The sequence below is a fragment of the Ranitomeya variabilis genome, chromosome 3, assembly GCF_051348905.1.
Source record: "Ranitomeya variabilis isolate aRanVar5 chromosome 3, aRanVar5.hap1, whole genome shotgun sequence".
Classification (NCBI taxonomy): Eukaryota; Metazoa; Chordata; class Amphibia; order Anura; family Dendrobatidae; genus Ranitomeya; species Ranitomeya variabilis.
Genome location: NC_135234.1, coordinates 705,227,325 through 705,245,581, shown reverse-complemented (window position 1 = coordinate 705,245,581; position 18,257 = coordinate 705,227,325). Strand labels below are relative to the sequence as shown.

The 18,257-nt window shown below is 44.3% G+C and overlaps 1 protein-coding gene across 1 annotated transcript in view; it reads right to left on the bottom strand.

Annotated features, from left to right (window-relative positions):
* Positions 1–18,257, bottom strand: part of STARD13 (StAR related lipid transfer domain containing 13) — a 530,489-nt gene that overhangs the window by 474,169 nt on the left and 38,063 nt on the right. Inside the window, exon 2 of the mRNA XM_077298231.1 lies at positions 17,349–18,224. Within this exon, the coding sequence (XP_077154346.1) occupies positions 17,349–18,119 (771 nt within the window). The 5' untranslated portion in view covers positions 18,120–18,224. The remainder of the gene's footprint in view (positions 1–17,348; positions 18,225–18,257) is intronic.

Sequence of the window (18,257 nt, the reverse complement as noted above, 5' to 3'; positions counted from 1 at the left end):
ATCCATCATAGGTTTTGGAGTTTCAGCTACCAGACCCGAGGGTATGGAAACTAGGATCATCCTGGGTAGGGAAAGGGAGTGACTGACCAAGGGGTTACTTGCTCGTGCGAGGCTGTGTATTGTGTTGGAAGAAACAGGAAACCACTGGTTTCTGGCCTGATACAAATCAGTTAAAGGACCGCACTTATATCTAACAATCACACATGCCCCCAGAAGAAGCGAGAAGCGAAACGGTGCCTATTGGATGTGTGGGAAACACAGCCCTGCCACACTGACTCCAGTAACATCCCTTGCCCAGCACAGCCAGCTGTACGGCTCACTACACCATGTGCATGAGCATATTAGCTATATGAACTGGTATACTGCAGCAAGGGTTTGGTTTAATATGGGACCTTTTAGTCAAGTAATGTTTGCCACCCTGTGGGGTTAATATGATAACACAGGCCTAGAATACAATGCACTTGCATATCCTAAGCCCCTGTATCTGGTAAAGCTATTTATATCTAGTATTCCTGCGTTTACACCACCTACCACTCATTTATAATTTTCTACTGTTCATATTCATTTATTATTATTAATTCACACCAATAATTGGCATCCTATATAATTTTATCAGAAGAAATATTATTTTTTTTATAGTGGTTGTCCTGCAGCTGATATACTGTATATACTGATGGTCCCGGCATATTGATTAATGCTATAACACTGTGTTTTCCCTCCTTTTTGGAGGTTTTTTAGCCCTGTCTTTTTAGCATTATTTATTACTGTTTTATTTCTTTAGCAATAAAAAATTTACTTTTAATCTTATATTCCTGAGTTGGAATAGCTTCTTATCTAGTGGTAACACACCACAATAGACCATTTTGATGTATTCTGTTTGAAGTATCTAACAACTATTGAACCTTTTTGTACATATGGAAATTATTATATCTAACAAAGAACTGGTGGCAGTCCTACAGGGCTGACATGTCTGTGACTAGTGAAAGGGGTCTCTCAACCTGTCAGTGTTCTGAGCAAGTGTTGTGTCATGACGGCAGTCGCGTGGGCCACCCGCTCTCACTCCCGTTTGCCTCCCTGTGTCGATAGGGGGTGTCTGTGTAAAACTGTGCCAAGCTGACCTTACATATCCCCCAGTGAGTGCACAATGTCCGGATGGTGAAAGTGAGGAGGACATACTGCGTGACCCACGACATATTAGTCACATCTGGTGAGTGGGGTGTGGTTTTGCACACTAAGGATAGAAGACAACATGCTGATTGATGGCAGCCTGACCACTTGCATCCCCATTGATCCTTAAAACAGGACTGTAGAGTCTGGTCTGGATATAGTGGTAGTCTAGCATGCTCACTTTCTCAATTCATTGTCTGTGGGACTGCTTGAGATGGTCGGGTGCTAGGTGATACGTCTAAAGCTTGTTAAAAATCCCTTGAAATTATTTTTACCCATAAAGCTTTATGAACTGATGAGTCTAGGCAAGCACTCACATATTACTAGTTGCAGTCAGCTTTCCCTGGCTCTTCAGTACATCTGAAGTGGAGGCATTGGTTTCACCGTCCTTTCACCAGAGGACAGGAGAAAGGGATTTTGGGGTGACTTAAATCTCTTTCTCATTTTTAAATTATGAAAGGTATGCCTCTCCAGGTTACTACAGCTCTGGTGGTGCCCAACAGTAGGGGCTGAGGGTAGATCAGCAGTTTATAGGGAGTTCTGCTTTCTGTACTAAGATTTTTGGTAGGGGGTAGCTTAGATGAATGTCCCCTCTCCCACCAAAAAAGCATATCAAGTTTGGCACTATCCCAGCAGGATTGGAGGAGTATGGATATTGTATTTAGCTCTTTTGTATTTTTCTGCACTTTATGTGACTTTTGCTTTTTGGCATGCTGCAATTTTTCTGCTGCTTATATTCTGCATGTGTTCTGGGGGTGTCTGCACCAAACTACTCAATAAAAATCTTCTATGATTATTGTACTTTGTTGCATTTTTTTAGGCATTTTCCCACTTACTTGATGTGTTTGTGGTATAGAGTTTAAGCAGAGCAGTGTTTCAATGTTTCTTTGTAATACAAAATTGCTTAGATTCTGCACTTAAAAAGCAACTGTGTTTTTCTTTTTACATGTTTTAGTGAAACTACAGCTTTGCTCTCAATAGAACTGTCACTCAAAGAGCAGTGCCCCCCTGCTTGACTGCGTATCGCCAAGATTGGTCCTTCTTTAGTGACATAATACACCTACCCACTACCAATTCTCCCATAAAATAAGCTTAATACCCATCGAATTAAGACAAGACCATTATTTCTTTGGATAAATTGGCCACAGCGGCCATTTTATTAACAAAACAAACATAAATAACACCAATTATACAATTGTGTAAAAAACTTGAGGGGAGGGTTCTTGGAGTTAAAAAATCTGGCCCACAAAGGGGAAAACCCCCCCACAAACTTTTAACGAAAACCTTCTTTACCCTCAGCTGTAACCACCAGCTCGAGGGCACCATGTAACCCGTTTTCGGGCAAAGAAAGCTCCCGAGGTAAACTCCCCGTCCAGAGCCCATAAACCAAAGCCAGATCAACCCCATAAAACATCAACTCCAAGAACCCCACCCCCCGCTAAACGAGCCACTGTGACGATAATACAAACACGAACTCAAAAGGAAAAAATTACCAACTAAAACCCCCAATTCCCCGATCACAAACCAAGCACCCAAGCCCAAATCCAAAACAATGGAGGGTGGGTGGGTTTCTCTCACCGCTGCTGTAACGACTAATGTCCCTTCCCGCACTTTATGCCCACAAAAGCCCGTCCCCCCCACGACCTGAGCGCACGCCCTCTTTTCTCCCCTTGAGCCAATCCCACTGCTCCCCTTGCTATCTTTCAAATATTCCCACTCCCCTTGGCAACACAGTCATGGGGGGCTTTCATTCCACTGCGCTTTTTACAGCCCCCCCGCTTGACTACGTATCACCAAGATTGGTCCTTCTTTAGTGACATAATACACCTACCCGCTACCAATTCTCCCATAAAATAAGCTTAATACCCATCGAATTAAGAAAAGACCATTATTTCTTTGGATAAATTGGCCACAGAGGCCATTTTATTAACAAAACAAACATAAATAACACCAATTATACAATTGTGTAAAAAACTTGAGGGGAGGGTTCTTGGAGCTAAAAAATCTGGCCCACAAAGGGGAAAAAAAAAAACACAAACTTTTAACGAAAACCTTCTTTACCCTCAGCCGTAGCCACCAGCTCGAGGGCACCATGTAACCCGTTTTCGGGCAAAGAAACCCCAAAGCTCCCGAGGTAAACTCCCCGTCCAGAGCCCGTAAACCAAAGCCAGATCAACCCCATAAAACATCAACTCCAAGAACCCCACCCCCTGCCAACCACGAGCAGCGCTGACCTCTTCAGGCTCACGAGTGCCCCACCACCGCCACTGCTCTCTCAACTCCTTCCTGTATGGCTAGCGCCCACAAATCCAAACCTATATCATTTAAATGGACACCGTCGTCCCTCCAAAAATTTCCCACGCCAGCCTCCAATTCAAAATGCTGAACCGCCACGCCCCCGTTCCGGGAGACAAAACTTGCCACGGCTCTGTTCAACTTCACCCGGGCCCTATTAATACCCCTAAGAGAACGTACAGCCCTCCACGTCTGCCTAGGCACAATGTCAGACCACACTGTCACCATTCCTAGAAAGGATACCCACAGTCTCAAAAAATCAAAACTGATATCGCAAATCAACTCCCTCACCGGCTTGGACCCCAAGTCATTCCCACCCAAATGCACCACAACAATGTCAGGGGACTGATCCAACCGAGCCACGCGAGCAAATTCAGACATTAACCGGCACCACAACATACCCCAGAATCCCAGCCAATGAACAACCACTATATCTCTCCTAAAACCCAGTTGCCTACCATCTTGTCTAGCATCGGCCCGAATTGCACCCCAATGAACGAAGGAGTGTCCAAATATCCAAGCCAACAGGGGGGTCCAACCTGCAAGATATAACAACAATTAATACCAACCAAACAGAGGCCCCCACCCTCACGTCATGGCACTCCCCTCAATGTCGAACGTAAGACAAATATCGATTAGACGTCCATCTGCCTATACGCCTTATCACATCCGCCCCTAAGCCCAAACCATCAGCTTCCGACACTGCCCCAATTCTAAATGAATGTGACCCAAAGGAAATCGGGTCAAGGCCTAACAAAACTAAACTCTTTTTCAACGCTGCCGTAAACTGAAACCGTGACAAGAACTCACCTTGTCTGTGCCGTAACAATGGGCCGGACCTACCGGACCACAAACCCCAATAATCTTCCAAACACTGATGCGGGCACATTAAACCACCGACAACCTTCCCTAACACGACCCGTTTACCTTTGCCCAACTGATCAGTCTTCGAACGCCTAATCCAAAAGGCGATACCTCCAGCCCAAAAATCCACATCCTCCGCTAACAAACCCCGGCCTTGTCCTTGCTAGGGGACACCAGCTCTCCAAGTCTCAATGCCCCAAAAAAGGCCAAAGAAAAAGCCAACCGAAATAGGACGGTCTCAAAGAGAGAACTACAAATCTCCCCCAACGCCCCCCCCCCCAAACGTTCCAACGTCCCAAAAGATATGGGCCTGCGCTTATCGCAAGTCGAGAAGCCTTTACGAAAACCTCTTAATGCCTGCCGTATCAAGAAATCCTAAGTAACATCAATAGAACCCTGAAGCTTGAAACCAAAAGCCAAACCAGCTATAAATTTGTTTAACTTCGACACCGACCAACCCCAATCCTCCGCCGACCCTATCAATAACAAAACTGCCATTGTCTTATCACTGTCAGATTCCACCGAACCCAATTGCTCTAACCACCGCTCCCACATATGCCACGATGATTCATAACCTGACCACGTCTGTCCCGACACCGATGCCTGTATCAACCGACCACCTCGTCCGCAACAATCAGCCACAAATCTGAAGGGCATCCTGTTCCTGCATCTTCCGCGTCTGGTGCCAACTCCCGGAAACGCTCCCACTGCAAACGAGATAAAGCATCCGCTATAGAGTTTTGAACGCCGGGTACATGTACAGCTGAAATCCATGCATTCAACTCTAGGCACCGCAACACCAATTCCTGCACCAATCTAATCACCGGTGGAGAGGAAGAAGAAAGGCTATTAATCACAGCCATCACACTCGAGTTATCACAATGGAAACGTACCCGCCTATCTTTGAACATGCTGCCCCAGATAAACACAGAGACCACAATTGGAAACAGTTCAAGCAAGGCCAAATTTTTTGTAAAACCATTTGTGCACCACCACTCAGGCCACACGCCAACACTCCATTTTCCTCCACAATAAGCACCGTAACCAACACTACCCGTCGCGTCCGTAAAAATCTCGCAGTCAAAATCATTCAATTCCTCCTGTTGAATCAAAGACCTCCCGTTATAATTTTCCAAAAAACGGCGCCACACAACTAAATCTTCCTTGTGTTCCTTATTCAAACGAATAAAATGATGCACCGACCGCACTCCAGCGGTCGCTCTGGATAATCTCCAGCAAAAAATCCTACCCATAGGCATAATACGGCATGCAAAATTCAAACGCCCTAACAGCGACTGTAACTCCTTTAAAGTAACCTTGAGCAATTTTCCGAATCTCAACACCTCAAGCCGGAAAGACACCAACTTATCCTCAGGCAACCTGCACTCCATCTTCTCTGAATCGATAAGAATTCCAAGAAAGCTCAACACCGTGCGTGGGCCCTCCGTCTTTTCCCGCGCCAATGTCCCGCCAAAACATCCCGCCACCCATTCCATGGTAGCCAACAAATTCCCGCACAAAAGAGAATCCGGCGGGCCGACAAACAAAAAATCATCCAAATAGTGGATGACTGAAGGAACCTGCAAAACGTCTCGAACAACCCACTCAAGAAACGTGCTAAAGGACTCAAACAGTGAGCAAGAAATTAAACAACCCACAGGCAAACACCTATCCAAATAAAACCCCCCGTTCCAAAAACAACCCAATAGAGGAATGCTGTCGGGGTGAACCGGAAGCAATCGGAAAGCCGATTCAACATCAGTCTTAGCCATTAATGCACCTGCTCCATACTTACGCACCCATTGCACAGCAGCATCAAAAGAGGTATATACTACGGAGGATAATTCCTCCGCAATGCCATCGTTAACTTACTGCCCTTTTGGGTATGACAAATGTTGAATTAAGCGAAACTTATTAGGCTCCTTCTTAGGAACAACCCCCAAAGGCGAAACAATCACTCCCTCCCCCGGTAAACAACTAAACGGCCCCGACATTCTCCCTAACTCCACCTCTTTCATCAATTTAGCCGTAACTACCTCTGCCTGTAAATTGGCCAACCTCAAGTTCTTTTTTGAAAAAGGGACGGCATGAGTAGGATGAGGAATCCGAAAACCCTCGGAAAAGCCTTCCCAAAGTAACCTCGCTTTTTCCCGATCTGGGTACCTACTTAGATAAGGGGCCATCTTTTGAACCTTCACTGGTGTCACCCCCTTGACCGCCGCCCACTGCTGGTTTACCCCTTGCCTTTTTAAAACATTTGGCCGCTCCATGTGAGGCCCCGTTGCAGTGAGAACAGACATGCTTGAACTTGCATGTGTTGCCGTACTTGCATTGGCCGTCATTAAACTGCCAACACGTCCCTGTTTTATCCTTTGTTCCATGTGTCCCTTGACCACTACCTCCCTGTCCCGACTGCTGACCGCTGAAAGGACTGCCCAAACCGCGTTGGAGCCATCACTTTCAACCACAACCCTATGTCTTTCTGATCCCATTTTATCTCAGGCCTAACCGCCTTCCTTTGCCTAAATTGTTCGTCGTACCGCAGCCACGCCTGGCCACCATACGCCCTATGTGCTTCCCCAATAGCATCGAAATAACAAAAAAGGCCCGAACAATTTTCCGGAAACTTTTCCCCAATAACACTCGCCAAAATAGCAAACGCCTGCTGCCAATTCACGAATGTCTGCGGTATTAGTCGCCAACGTCTCTTTTCCTCCTCCTCCTTCTTACTATCGTCCTTTTTTCCCTTGTCTAGATTAAATTTCTCCAAAGAAAGGAGGGAGAAAATCTCCACATATTCATCCTTCCAAATTTTTTCTTTTATGTCTTTTTTCAAATGAGCCCCTAAAGGCCCTTCAAAACACACGTAAACCTCCCCTCTCGCCCTATCGTCCAATTTAACAGTGTCACCCTTTTCCTTCTCAGCTTGAACCGACACAGATACCCGAGCCGTCGACGCCTGCTCCACGCCACTCAATCTGTCTAACCCAAAAAACCCTCCTGCGCCCTGACCCGACGCAGGCAACCATGCTCCCACAGGGGATGCCCGTAAACTATCGGCGCCTCCCCCATCCAGTCTCCTCAAAATCTGTGACATTCCCAACAAAAGCTCCCTCACACCAGGAACACCAAGATTGCCAGCCCCTCCTCTCCCTGCCGAATCTACCCCCCCCACTCAAGTTATCCCCCAAATCCCCAGACCGAACTCCACTACTCATTGCTGCAAAAAGATTAGACTCACACTCACGAGGCTGCGCAGGTGCTGTGTCCCCGCCAGTCGTGCTTCCAGAGTCATGCAGTTCACCGTAATCGCGTGGGTCACTCCCGGATCCTGAGTCCTCCTCACCGCTGTGTTGCTCCTGGCCCACGCCCCTGGCCTCCTCATCACCAGGGGGGACCGAAGCAGAAGAAGCAGACCTCCCTAGATCTCCTCGCTGACCTCGACCTGGCGGCTGCCAGTCTGTCATCGTGTCTGTCCATGTGCTGGGCCCTGCTGCGAGCCCCCGCTGCCGTTGTTGTGCGACCCCCCGCACAGGGCCAGGCTGAAGGCCAGAAATCAGCCTGCGCACTGACCTCCTAGTAACCATGCCAGACCTGCCAGGTACCCGCGGGGTGTCCAGTCCAGGGGTACCCACCACCATGCCGGGATCCTCATGCCTCTGCTCTGCGTCTGTCACATCCAGGCTCCGCCTCCTCGCCGTCGCAGTAGCCACTGGCCATGCCGCTCCCGCCGAGTGCTGCCGCTCCTCACCGCCGCCGTGGAGCCATCAGGCCCAGGGTCCCTGGCCACTCCCATTGCAGCCCTCACTGCTGATCCGGTCTGCACCGCCGCCGCCCTAGTCCGCCGCCCCACGCCCGCAGCTCTGGCCGGTGGATTCTTGCTGGAGGGCGGACCGGGCTGGGTTGCCGCACCGCGGCCTGCACTCTCCGCAGGGTCCCCGGAGGGGCTCCGTAGCCGACGCCTGCCGCGCGTACCTGCCTCAGGGGATAACCGCTCTGGGGGATGGGTCCTCCTAGTTCTGGTGCCCTGGCTGCCTTGACCACCGAGCAGCGTCGCCAGCTGATCCTCCAGCCAGCCGCCCCGTCTGGACCACGCCATCTCCTGCAGTTCAGCTATCTTGGAGTCCGCTGTGGCCATGGTAAGTGCCTCTTTCTCTCACCGCTGCTGTAACGACTAATGTCCCTACCCGCACTTTATGCCCACAAAAGCCCGCCCCCCCAACGCGACCTGAGCGCACGCCCTCTTTTCTCCCCTTGAGCCAATCCCACTGCTCCCCCTTGCTATCTTTCAAATATTCCCACTCCCCTTGGCAACACAGTCATGGGGGGCTTTCATTCCACTGCGCTTTTTACAGCCCCCCCGCTAGAAACCAGGAAGCAAGCAGAGCTGTGAGCTGCTCGAGAGACAACTTGAAAATACTCCTTTAATATCCATTACTAGTGCACAAGATGTGTTCTTAGATCATGTGTTCCAGGTCATTGTGCTCTGCTAGTTACAAAACAAAAGCTTCATAATGTACAAACATGTTTACATCCCACTTTGATGAAAACATGTTTTATAAATGTGCATACTGAATAAGTGAGGAAGAAAGGAAGATCTTAACAAAATAGTATGTACTGAAACACTATGCATAGTCCATGAATCCACTGTTTAAAAAAATGAGTCAGATTTACTATTCATTTTGGGACAGAATTACGATGTTTGATGTGCCAATATTTCATCGCAAATCATTTTAGATAAATATAACGAGTTCAAGTCTGGGCAATTTAACCTTATTCAGGACAAGACAACCTATAACTGTAAAAGCATATACAGCTCGGGCAAGAATTAAGAGACCACCACATCAAAACCCTGTCATGGACAGCCCAATCTCCAGACCTGAACCCTATTGAAAACCTCTGGAATGTAATCAAGAGGATGATGGATAGTCACAAGCCATCAAACAAAGAAGAACTGATTACATTTTTGCGCCAAAAGCAATGTGAAAGACTGGTGGAAAGCATGCCAAGACGCATGAAAGCTTAAAGCATTAGTATTGTTGTTTCTAAATGATTATGAACTTGTTTTCGTTGCATTATTTGAGGTCTGAAAGCAATGCATTTTTTTGTTATGTTGACCATTTCTCATTTTCAGAAAATAAATACAAAATTTATTGCTTGGAATTGCGAAGACATGTTGTCAGTAGTTTATAGAATAAATGAACAATTTACATTTTACTCAAAAATATACCTATAAACAGAAAAATCAGACAAACTGAAAATTTTGCTGTGGTCTCTTAATTTTAGCCAGAGCTGTATAAGGATATGTGCAGACGATCAGTAAACGCAGCGGTTGGACGATGCGTACTTCTGCAGCGTCCAACCCACAGCGTCCAGATGTTACAGCATAGTCGAGGGGATTTCAAGAAATCCCATGACCACTAAGCGTCTAGAGACGCCTGCGGCTCACCCGCTGAGATGGACATGCGGCACGTCTCTCCAGACTGCAGCATGTCTATGTATCTTGCGGAGACATGAGTCTCCACAGGAGAAACTTCACCTATACAATGCATTGGACACAGTGAATCTGCACGATTCAGTGAAAACATGCGCTGCGTCCAAAGCGCTGCCAATTACTGATTGTGGGCACATACCCTTAGAGATAGATATAGCCAGTGTCTAAATCAGGATTATTATACTAAACTAAAAAACAACCTGGGCAATAAAAGTATATACAAATTAATCTGATCTTTACTCATGAATAATAAAAGAAAAAAACATACAATTTCAAGAATTATGCAAAAGAAACCACCAAAGGGTTACATAGGATAAATAGTGCATGTACAAGATAGTAAAGGGAAGCTTTCAGGTGATTTATGCTTCACAAAGCACAATCATGCAGCTGGGAGCATCAGTCTTTGTATAGAGAAGCTGTGGAGGCATCAAACTGTACATAGGGGAGCTGTGGACCCACCATACTGTGTGTAGGGGAGCTGTGGGCCCAGGGCTGGGATGAGGGGTAGGCAGGGTAGGCATCTACCCAGTGCGCCACCTCCTGCCTAACCGAGGGGTGCAATTTGAAAAAAAAATAGCTGAATGTCTGTGGTTGCTCAATATCTTCTTGCAGCTGCAGACATTCAGCACAGTGAAGGCTCGGAGGTGAGCGATGTCAGTCACTGACACTGCTCACCACTCTCCTGAGACCAAGCCGTCGCTCCCACTCTGCTTTCTGAAGAAAATGCAATTTCTGTGTGCGCCAGCCAGGACAGAAGCAGAGTAGCTGACATCTCCCCTGCTCTGCTGGGATCTCCAGTAAGACGTAGGCCATTTCCGGGCTGTGCCTTGCTGGAGAAGGCGCATGCAGAGGATGTTGGATGGCGCAGTGCAGTGACGTCATTGCGCCGTCCAGCGTCCACTGCTGAACTTCAAAGAAGAGGAGACGGTGGACAGGAGCAGGGAATATGTGAGTATGAGCTTTTTTTTTATTATTCTAATATCACTGTGCAAGGGGGCTGGGGTGAATATAATGAGGGACTTTGCTGATGGGGAATGGGGGGTAAAAGGAGGGGATGTGCAAATGGGGGAATAATTTGAGGGGTTGTGCAGATGGGGGAATAAACTGACAGGCTGAGCAGATGGGGAATAATTTGAGAGGCTATGCATAGGGGGGAATAAAGTGAGGGGCTGTGATCACTAGGGGAATATAATGAAGGGCTGTTCTTGTGGGGGGAATAAATGGGGGGATAAGCTGAGGGGCTGTGTAGAAGGGGGTAAAATGAGGGGCTGTGCAGATGGGGAAAATAAACTGAGGGGCTGTGTAGATGGGGGAATAAACTGAGGGGCTGTGCAGATGGGGAATAAGCCGAGGGACTGTGCAGGTGGGGGGAATAAACTGAGGACTGTGCAGAGGGGGTATAAAATGAGGGGCTGTGCAGAGGGGGGATAAGCTGAGGGGATTTTCGCCAAATTTCAATTTTTTTCACAAATAAACACAAGTAATATCAAATACATTTTACTACTATCATAAAGTTCAATATGTCACGAGAAAACAGTGTCAGAATTAGTGGGATCCATTGAAGCGTTCAAGAGTTATAACCTCATAATGTGACAATGATCAGAATTGTAAAAATTGGCCTGGTCATGATGGTGAAAACAGGCTTCTGGGCAAAGGGGTTAAATGTCCTTCATTTTTCATTCAGTAAAAAAAATAATAAAAGTAAAATTCACTTTACAAACAGTGACTATTTTACATTTCTAAGTGGTACATAAAGCCACACTCCATCTGAAGCCAAACTACACTCCCTTTTTACCAGTAAAAATTGATAGCAAATCTTGGAACCCTACTCTAAATTTAATGGGGGCTTATAAAATCTATATGACGACAAGAACCGTTACTTAAGTATAAAGACAGTAATAATTCTGTTATTATTATTATTTGTGATGTGTTCGTGAGTCTGCGGCAAATTAGAATTCAGGCCCTTCTGATCCAGTTTCCATCTTCTTTACCCCAAAGGAATTCCAGTGGTGAATCTGCTGAAGTTGCGGTTCTCTAGTGTTTTTCATATTTTATCAGTTCCAGTTAATATCGTTCATGTTTTTTGACAATGTGCATTTTATTTTAGTAAAGAACTACCGTAAGTATCTGACCTGCAGCATTTTCCCTGTGGGACAATTTTAGCTTAGGAATGAATGAATATACAGTAATTGCCATGACAGAGACTTTGGGCTATTTTTTAAGTCCTTCACTGTAATAAACTATGAATTCTTGGAAAAGTATGTGCATTCATATATTATAGTATTGCAGTATATAATAAAAGTGATCAAATTATTGCATGCTCAAAACCCACGGGTCTCCCCAGGGGACTCGTCCTGCATCAAACTAGCCCTCAAATGTCTATGTAGATGCAATAATTAAAAATTATGATTCTTAGGAGACAGGGAGGAAAAAACGAATGAGTAAAAATGAAAGTCTGCCTCTCCTCTCAGAAGGGGGTTATAAACAGTATAGTCGCACATATACCGTATATATATATATAAGTATAAGCCGACCCGAGTATAAGCCGACCCCCCTAATTTTGCCACAAAAAACTGGAAAAACTTAATGACTCGAGTATAAGCCTAGGGTGGGAAATGCAGCAGCTACCGGTAAATGTCAAAAATAAAAATAGATGACAATAAAAGTAAAATTAATTGAGACATCAGTAGGTTAAGTGTTTTTGAATATCCATATTGAATCAGGAGCCCCATATAATGCTCCATAAAGTTTATGATGGCCCCATAAGATGCTCCATATTAAAATATGCCCCATATAATCCTGCATAAAGGTTAATAATGGCCCCATAAGATGCTCCATAGACACATTTGCCCAATATAATGCTGCACAAATGTTGATTATGGCCCCATAAGATGCTCCATAAAGATATTTGCCCCATATAGTGCTGTACAAACGTTATGGCCTCATAAGATACTCCATACAGACATTTGCCCAATACAATGCTGCACAAACGTTAATTATGGCCCCATAAGATGCTCCATAAAGATATTTGCCCCATATAATGCTGCACAAACGTTATGGCCCCATAAGATGCTCCATAGAGATATTTGCCCCCATATAGTACTGCACAAACGTTGATTATGGCCCCATATAGTGCTGCACAAACGTTGATTATGGCCCCATACAGACACTTGCCCCATATAGTGCTGCACAAACGTTGATTATGGCCCCATACAGACACTTGCCCCATATAGTGCACAAACGTTGATTATGGCCCCATACAGACACTTGCCCCATATAGTGCTGAACAAATGTTATGGCCCCATAGGATGCTCCATACAGACACTTGCCCCATTTGCTGTTGCTGTGATTAAAAAAAAAATCACATACTCACCTCTCCATCGCTCAGGCCCCCGGCACTTTCAATATTCACCTGACTTAGTTCCGGCACCGCTTCATCTTCAGCATCTTCTGCACTGAGGCAGAGGACGCGCACTAACCATGTCATCGCGCCCTCTGACCTGAGCGTCACTGCAGAAGACGCTGAAGACGGAGCGGCGCCAGAGTGAGTGAATATCGCGCAGCGCTCCCCTCCCCGTTATACTCACCTGCTCCTGGCGCTGTGCAGTCCCTGGTTCCCTGTGCCGCAGCTTGTTCGTGTACTGAGTGGTCACCTTTACCGCTCATTACAGTAATGAATATGCGGCTCCACCCCTATGGGGGTGGAGCTGCATATTCATTACTGTAATGAGCGGTACCATGTGACTGCTCAGTACAGGAAGAAGCTGCGGCGCGGGGAGCCAGGGACGTGCAGGGACCACGCCAGGAGCAGGTGAGTATAATTAAACAGCCCCCGCTCCCCCGCCGACCCCTGGGTATGACTCGAGTATAAGCCGAGAGGGGGGCTTTCAGCCCAAAAAAATGGGCTGAAAATCTCGGCTTATACTCGAGTATATACGGTAAGTGTGATCCCCAAACCAGGGAAAGATCCCACAGTTACTGCCAACTACAGACCTATATCTCTAATTAATGTGGAAAATAAAATACTATAGAAGATATTGGCAGATAGGTTAGCCTCTTTACTACCAGCAATAGTAAACACAGACCAGGTGGGATTTGTGCAGGCCCGAGAGACAAGGGACAATACTATTAAGACGATGCTTATTATCTCTAAGGTTAAATCTAAATCTTTACCCCTAGGTCTCTTATCAGTCGATGCAGAAAAGGCCTTTGATAGCGTCCACTGGGGGTTTATGAAAGAGGTGCTGTGTCAGTTGGGTATTGGTCCTTGTTATCTGCAAAATATCCTTTCTTTATATAAAGGCCCTACTGGATGAGTAGCGTAAACGGAACATTATCTTCTCCCTTCGCGATTCAAATGGAACCAGACAGGGTGCCCCCTGTCCCCTCTGCTCTATATATTAGTGATGGAACATCTTGCTAATGTAACTAGGAACAATTCTAACATACATGGGATAAGTATAGGCTCAGCAAATTACAAAACAGCATTATATGCTGGTGATCTCCTTTTGTACGTATCACAGCCCCAAATCTCTTTACCCTCTGTAATGAAAGAGTTTGATCATTTAGTTTCCTGAACAACTTCAAAGTGAATTATTCAAAGTCAGAAGCGTTGAATATCTCACTTTCCAATCAGGAGGTTTATTTAGCAACATCAAACTTTCCTTTCAAATGCCATAAAATATTTGTGAGTCTTCATTCCTTCTGACCCATCCAAACTTTTCTCTCTTAACTATCAAAAACTTTTAGACGGAACCCTTAAGGACTTCGGATAATAATAATCTATAATAATCTTTTATTTATATAACACCAACATATTCCGTAGCGCTTTACAGTTTGCACACATTATCATTGCTGTTCTCAAATGGGCTCATAATCTAAATTTCCTATCAGTATGTCATTGGAGTGTAGGAGGAAACCCATGCAAACACGGGGAGAACATACAAACTCCTTGAAGATGTTGTTTTTGGTGGGATTTGAACCCACTGAGCCACCGTACTGCCCAATCATTTGGATCATATAGCAAACTGAAATTATCATGGTTTGGAAGGATGAATGCAATTAAAATGGATATACTACCTCGATTTCTCTATATTTTTCAGCAGACCACACATGTATCCCCTCCCCGTAGTTTTTTGATAAGCTTCGTTCTGCTATGATAAGATTTGTGTGGGGGAGATCTAGGCCTAGAATTAGTATGCAAACTTTAACACACCCTAAAGCATTGGGAGGTGCAGGGCTTTCTAACTTTAAAACATACTTCCAAGCCCCTACCATAGCTCAGTTTATAGATTGCCATTTTCCCCCCGGTAAGAAGCAATGGGCTGAGATTGAGCAAGAAGGAGGGGAGATACCTTTGAAGCACTTGCCGAGAAATCAGGTTTTGCTGCAGAAAAAAAAGCAGCAAAAACGCCCAGGGTGAACTAACCCTTAATCTTTGAATAGTCTTGTAAAAGATTCCGATGCTAGAAAATTATAATGTACAGTATCTGTAGGGGGAGACTGGGATGAAGAAAACGTTGTGGTAACAAAGGGTTTGTTGGAGAGTTTTATGTATTTGTTATTTGTGTGATAAAAGTATTGTATTTTTATCACTATGTCCGGTGTTGCGTGTTGTGTGCCATTTTGTTGAAGCTATTTTTTTTTTTTTTAGATCACAATATTGAATGAGCAGGCGCAGTATTTAAAATAGAAGGCAGAACACTGAAGGTTCAGTGACCTGTTATTTAAGCCCAGAATTATGATGATGAGATCAGAGCATCAGAAAAAGACCCTCCCCGGAGCACAAGAATCTCATTAACTCAAAACTGCAAACACAGATTAAACAAGAACCACAAGACGGATTTCTTCAACCCGGGTATCGTTTTAATCAGTGTAACAGCGCCAACCTGACAATGCCTGTAGTTTACTTAGCAAAATCCTGATGACACGTTTACTTTAAATTCCACTCCGTAGTTTAGATTGCCTCACTTTCAATCTGTTGCAGTTCAAGGAGTCCAGCGCTTCACAAAAAACCCTTCCCGTACACATTTTGCCTAAAAGCAGCTCTTCCACATGTAGACATGGTGAGACATAGCAGCTTCTTTTTTGAGTGAAGATGTAAGCATCAAGTAAGCATATTTCACGTTTTAATGTTTTATAATGAGATTAAAGTCATTTTGTAATTTGTCTTACATTATTCAAAGGATATAAACCCTATGGCATTAGTGATATATTCCATCACACAGACATATATCCTGTATAGCGTGCATCAGTGAAAGCATTTACTCTCGCAGCATGAACCTTGAGTCCATATCATGCAGCCAAGCATATGAATTGGGCAAGGAGATAGAAACTTTAACTGCGTCACCTGTTATATGCAGACGTAGTTTTTCTAGATAAAGCCTTGTTCCACATTTCTCTCTTTTTAAACTCCTATAGTCACTGATATACTGCAGACTCCTTCTCTGTATTGTTCTATGCCAGTAGTCAAACACGTAGACAATTACTAAACTCGGGCCACATCTGAATCTAAAATGTGTTGAAACTCTTATAAATCTTCGCTATTACCTTGACTTAAAGAGTAACTGTTGTTATAATTTATATTTTATAGATCAGCAGTACACATAAAAATAAGTAACTTTCCCCTCCTGCGTCTTTCCCCTTTCTGGATTGATCTTTCACTTTCAATGCATGGGTAAAATCTTAAAAATCTTTGTTCAATGAAGACAGATTTTCCCATTACTGAGATCAGAGATGACAGTTAGTGCTTTTACAATTCTATGGAAAGGGGAAGAACTAGAGCAGACTCAGTCATTCTGTCACAATGATATAGGAAAAAACACCTCACTCTTATGAAGGCTACAGTGAGATTCTTGGCATGGAGAAAGTCATTCCTGCAATGTATGGCACAAAAGGATCCAAAGAAGGTTCTCCAGCCGTATTCCAAATAAAATAGTAAGCTTTATTCCAACATGTTAAAAAGCAACTTCAAGGCTATCCAAATATATGTTTCCTGTAAATTTCAGACCGTAACTCAGTCATTATTCATGGATAAGTAGATTTATAGACTTTTTATCCATAAATGAGGACTGAGTTATGGTCTGAAACGCATAGGAAAATATATATTTGGATATACTTGAAGATGTATTTTTAACATGTTGTAACGAAGCTCACTATTTTATCTAGAATATGGCTGGAGAACGTTCTTTGCATACAAATATTCTGCCGCAAGTTCTCCTGAAACAACAGTCACAGTTCTCCACAGAACATTGTAAGCCCCAACTGTCATCTATCTGTGTAATGGGAAAGTCTGTATTCACTGAAGACAAATTTTACCCGTGAATTGGGAATTAATGTGTACTATTAAGTTATGAAACAAAGTTAAAATGACAGTTACTCTTTAATGTATACCTATCATATACTGAAAAGTCTAATACAGAGCTGCATGCTATAATATCCATATTTAATATTTGACATACTAAAAAGCAATCAATAATACATTTTTAGGGAAAGTGATGTAAGTTTATTTTGTTGTGAAAGTTCTTACCATGGATAACTTTCTTTCTTCTTCGTCCAAATCAGTGCCATTGTTCCGAACACTGTTCTTATTGAACACTTGGAAAATATCCTTGGAGTCAACGGATATTTTAGTTGGGCTTCTAGGGTGGGAACTCCTCCTTTTTATACCAGTGAAAGTATATTTATAACGTGGCAAATCTGTAAAAACATCATCATTCTCATCATCTTCCTCGGTGTCATCACCACTTTCTTTATCCTCTCGTGTCTCATTCTCATAACCACCACCATCGCAAATAATGTCAAGGGGTAAGTCGGTGAATGTGATAGCACTTGGCTTATGCTTGATTACTCGCACATTGTGAGACTTGCTGTAAGAGGTTTCCGGTTGTAATGATGTTGCAGAAATTTCTTGGTATCCGTCTTCGATGCCAGCATTTTCATTGACAGACACATTGTTTGGGAAAAGGTCATTCTCAGTGGATGATGGTGACCAATCGACAAACTTGGCTGTAGGGTTGGCTTCAATTGTTGCCCAGTTGCCAAGCCCCAGTGTTGTTGGACTAATGTCTCCTATTGACCACCTGCTATTCTCATGGATTCTTGTGTTACTTTCTCTTGTATGTAAGTGACTGGTGACATCAGGTTCCGACCCTAATAAAGTGTCGAAGTCTTCTATATGTGTTTTGTTTGTATTTCTTCCAGATGGGAAGTAGTCTGTTCTCACATTTATTGATGTTAAAGAAAACTTACAAGCAGAAGAAAGCATTGACGTACCGTCAAGATCCAAGATTGTTTCCATGCTTTAATAAGATTAGTCACACCTTTATCATATTGTTCCTATTATTATGCTCTTGAATTGAAGACCTTGTTGTACAAGGAGAGTCTTAACATCCCATCTACTCTTCTGTAATAAAGAAGAAAGACAGAATATCAAATT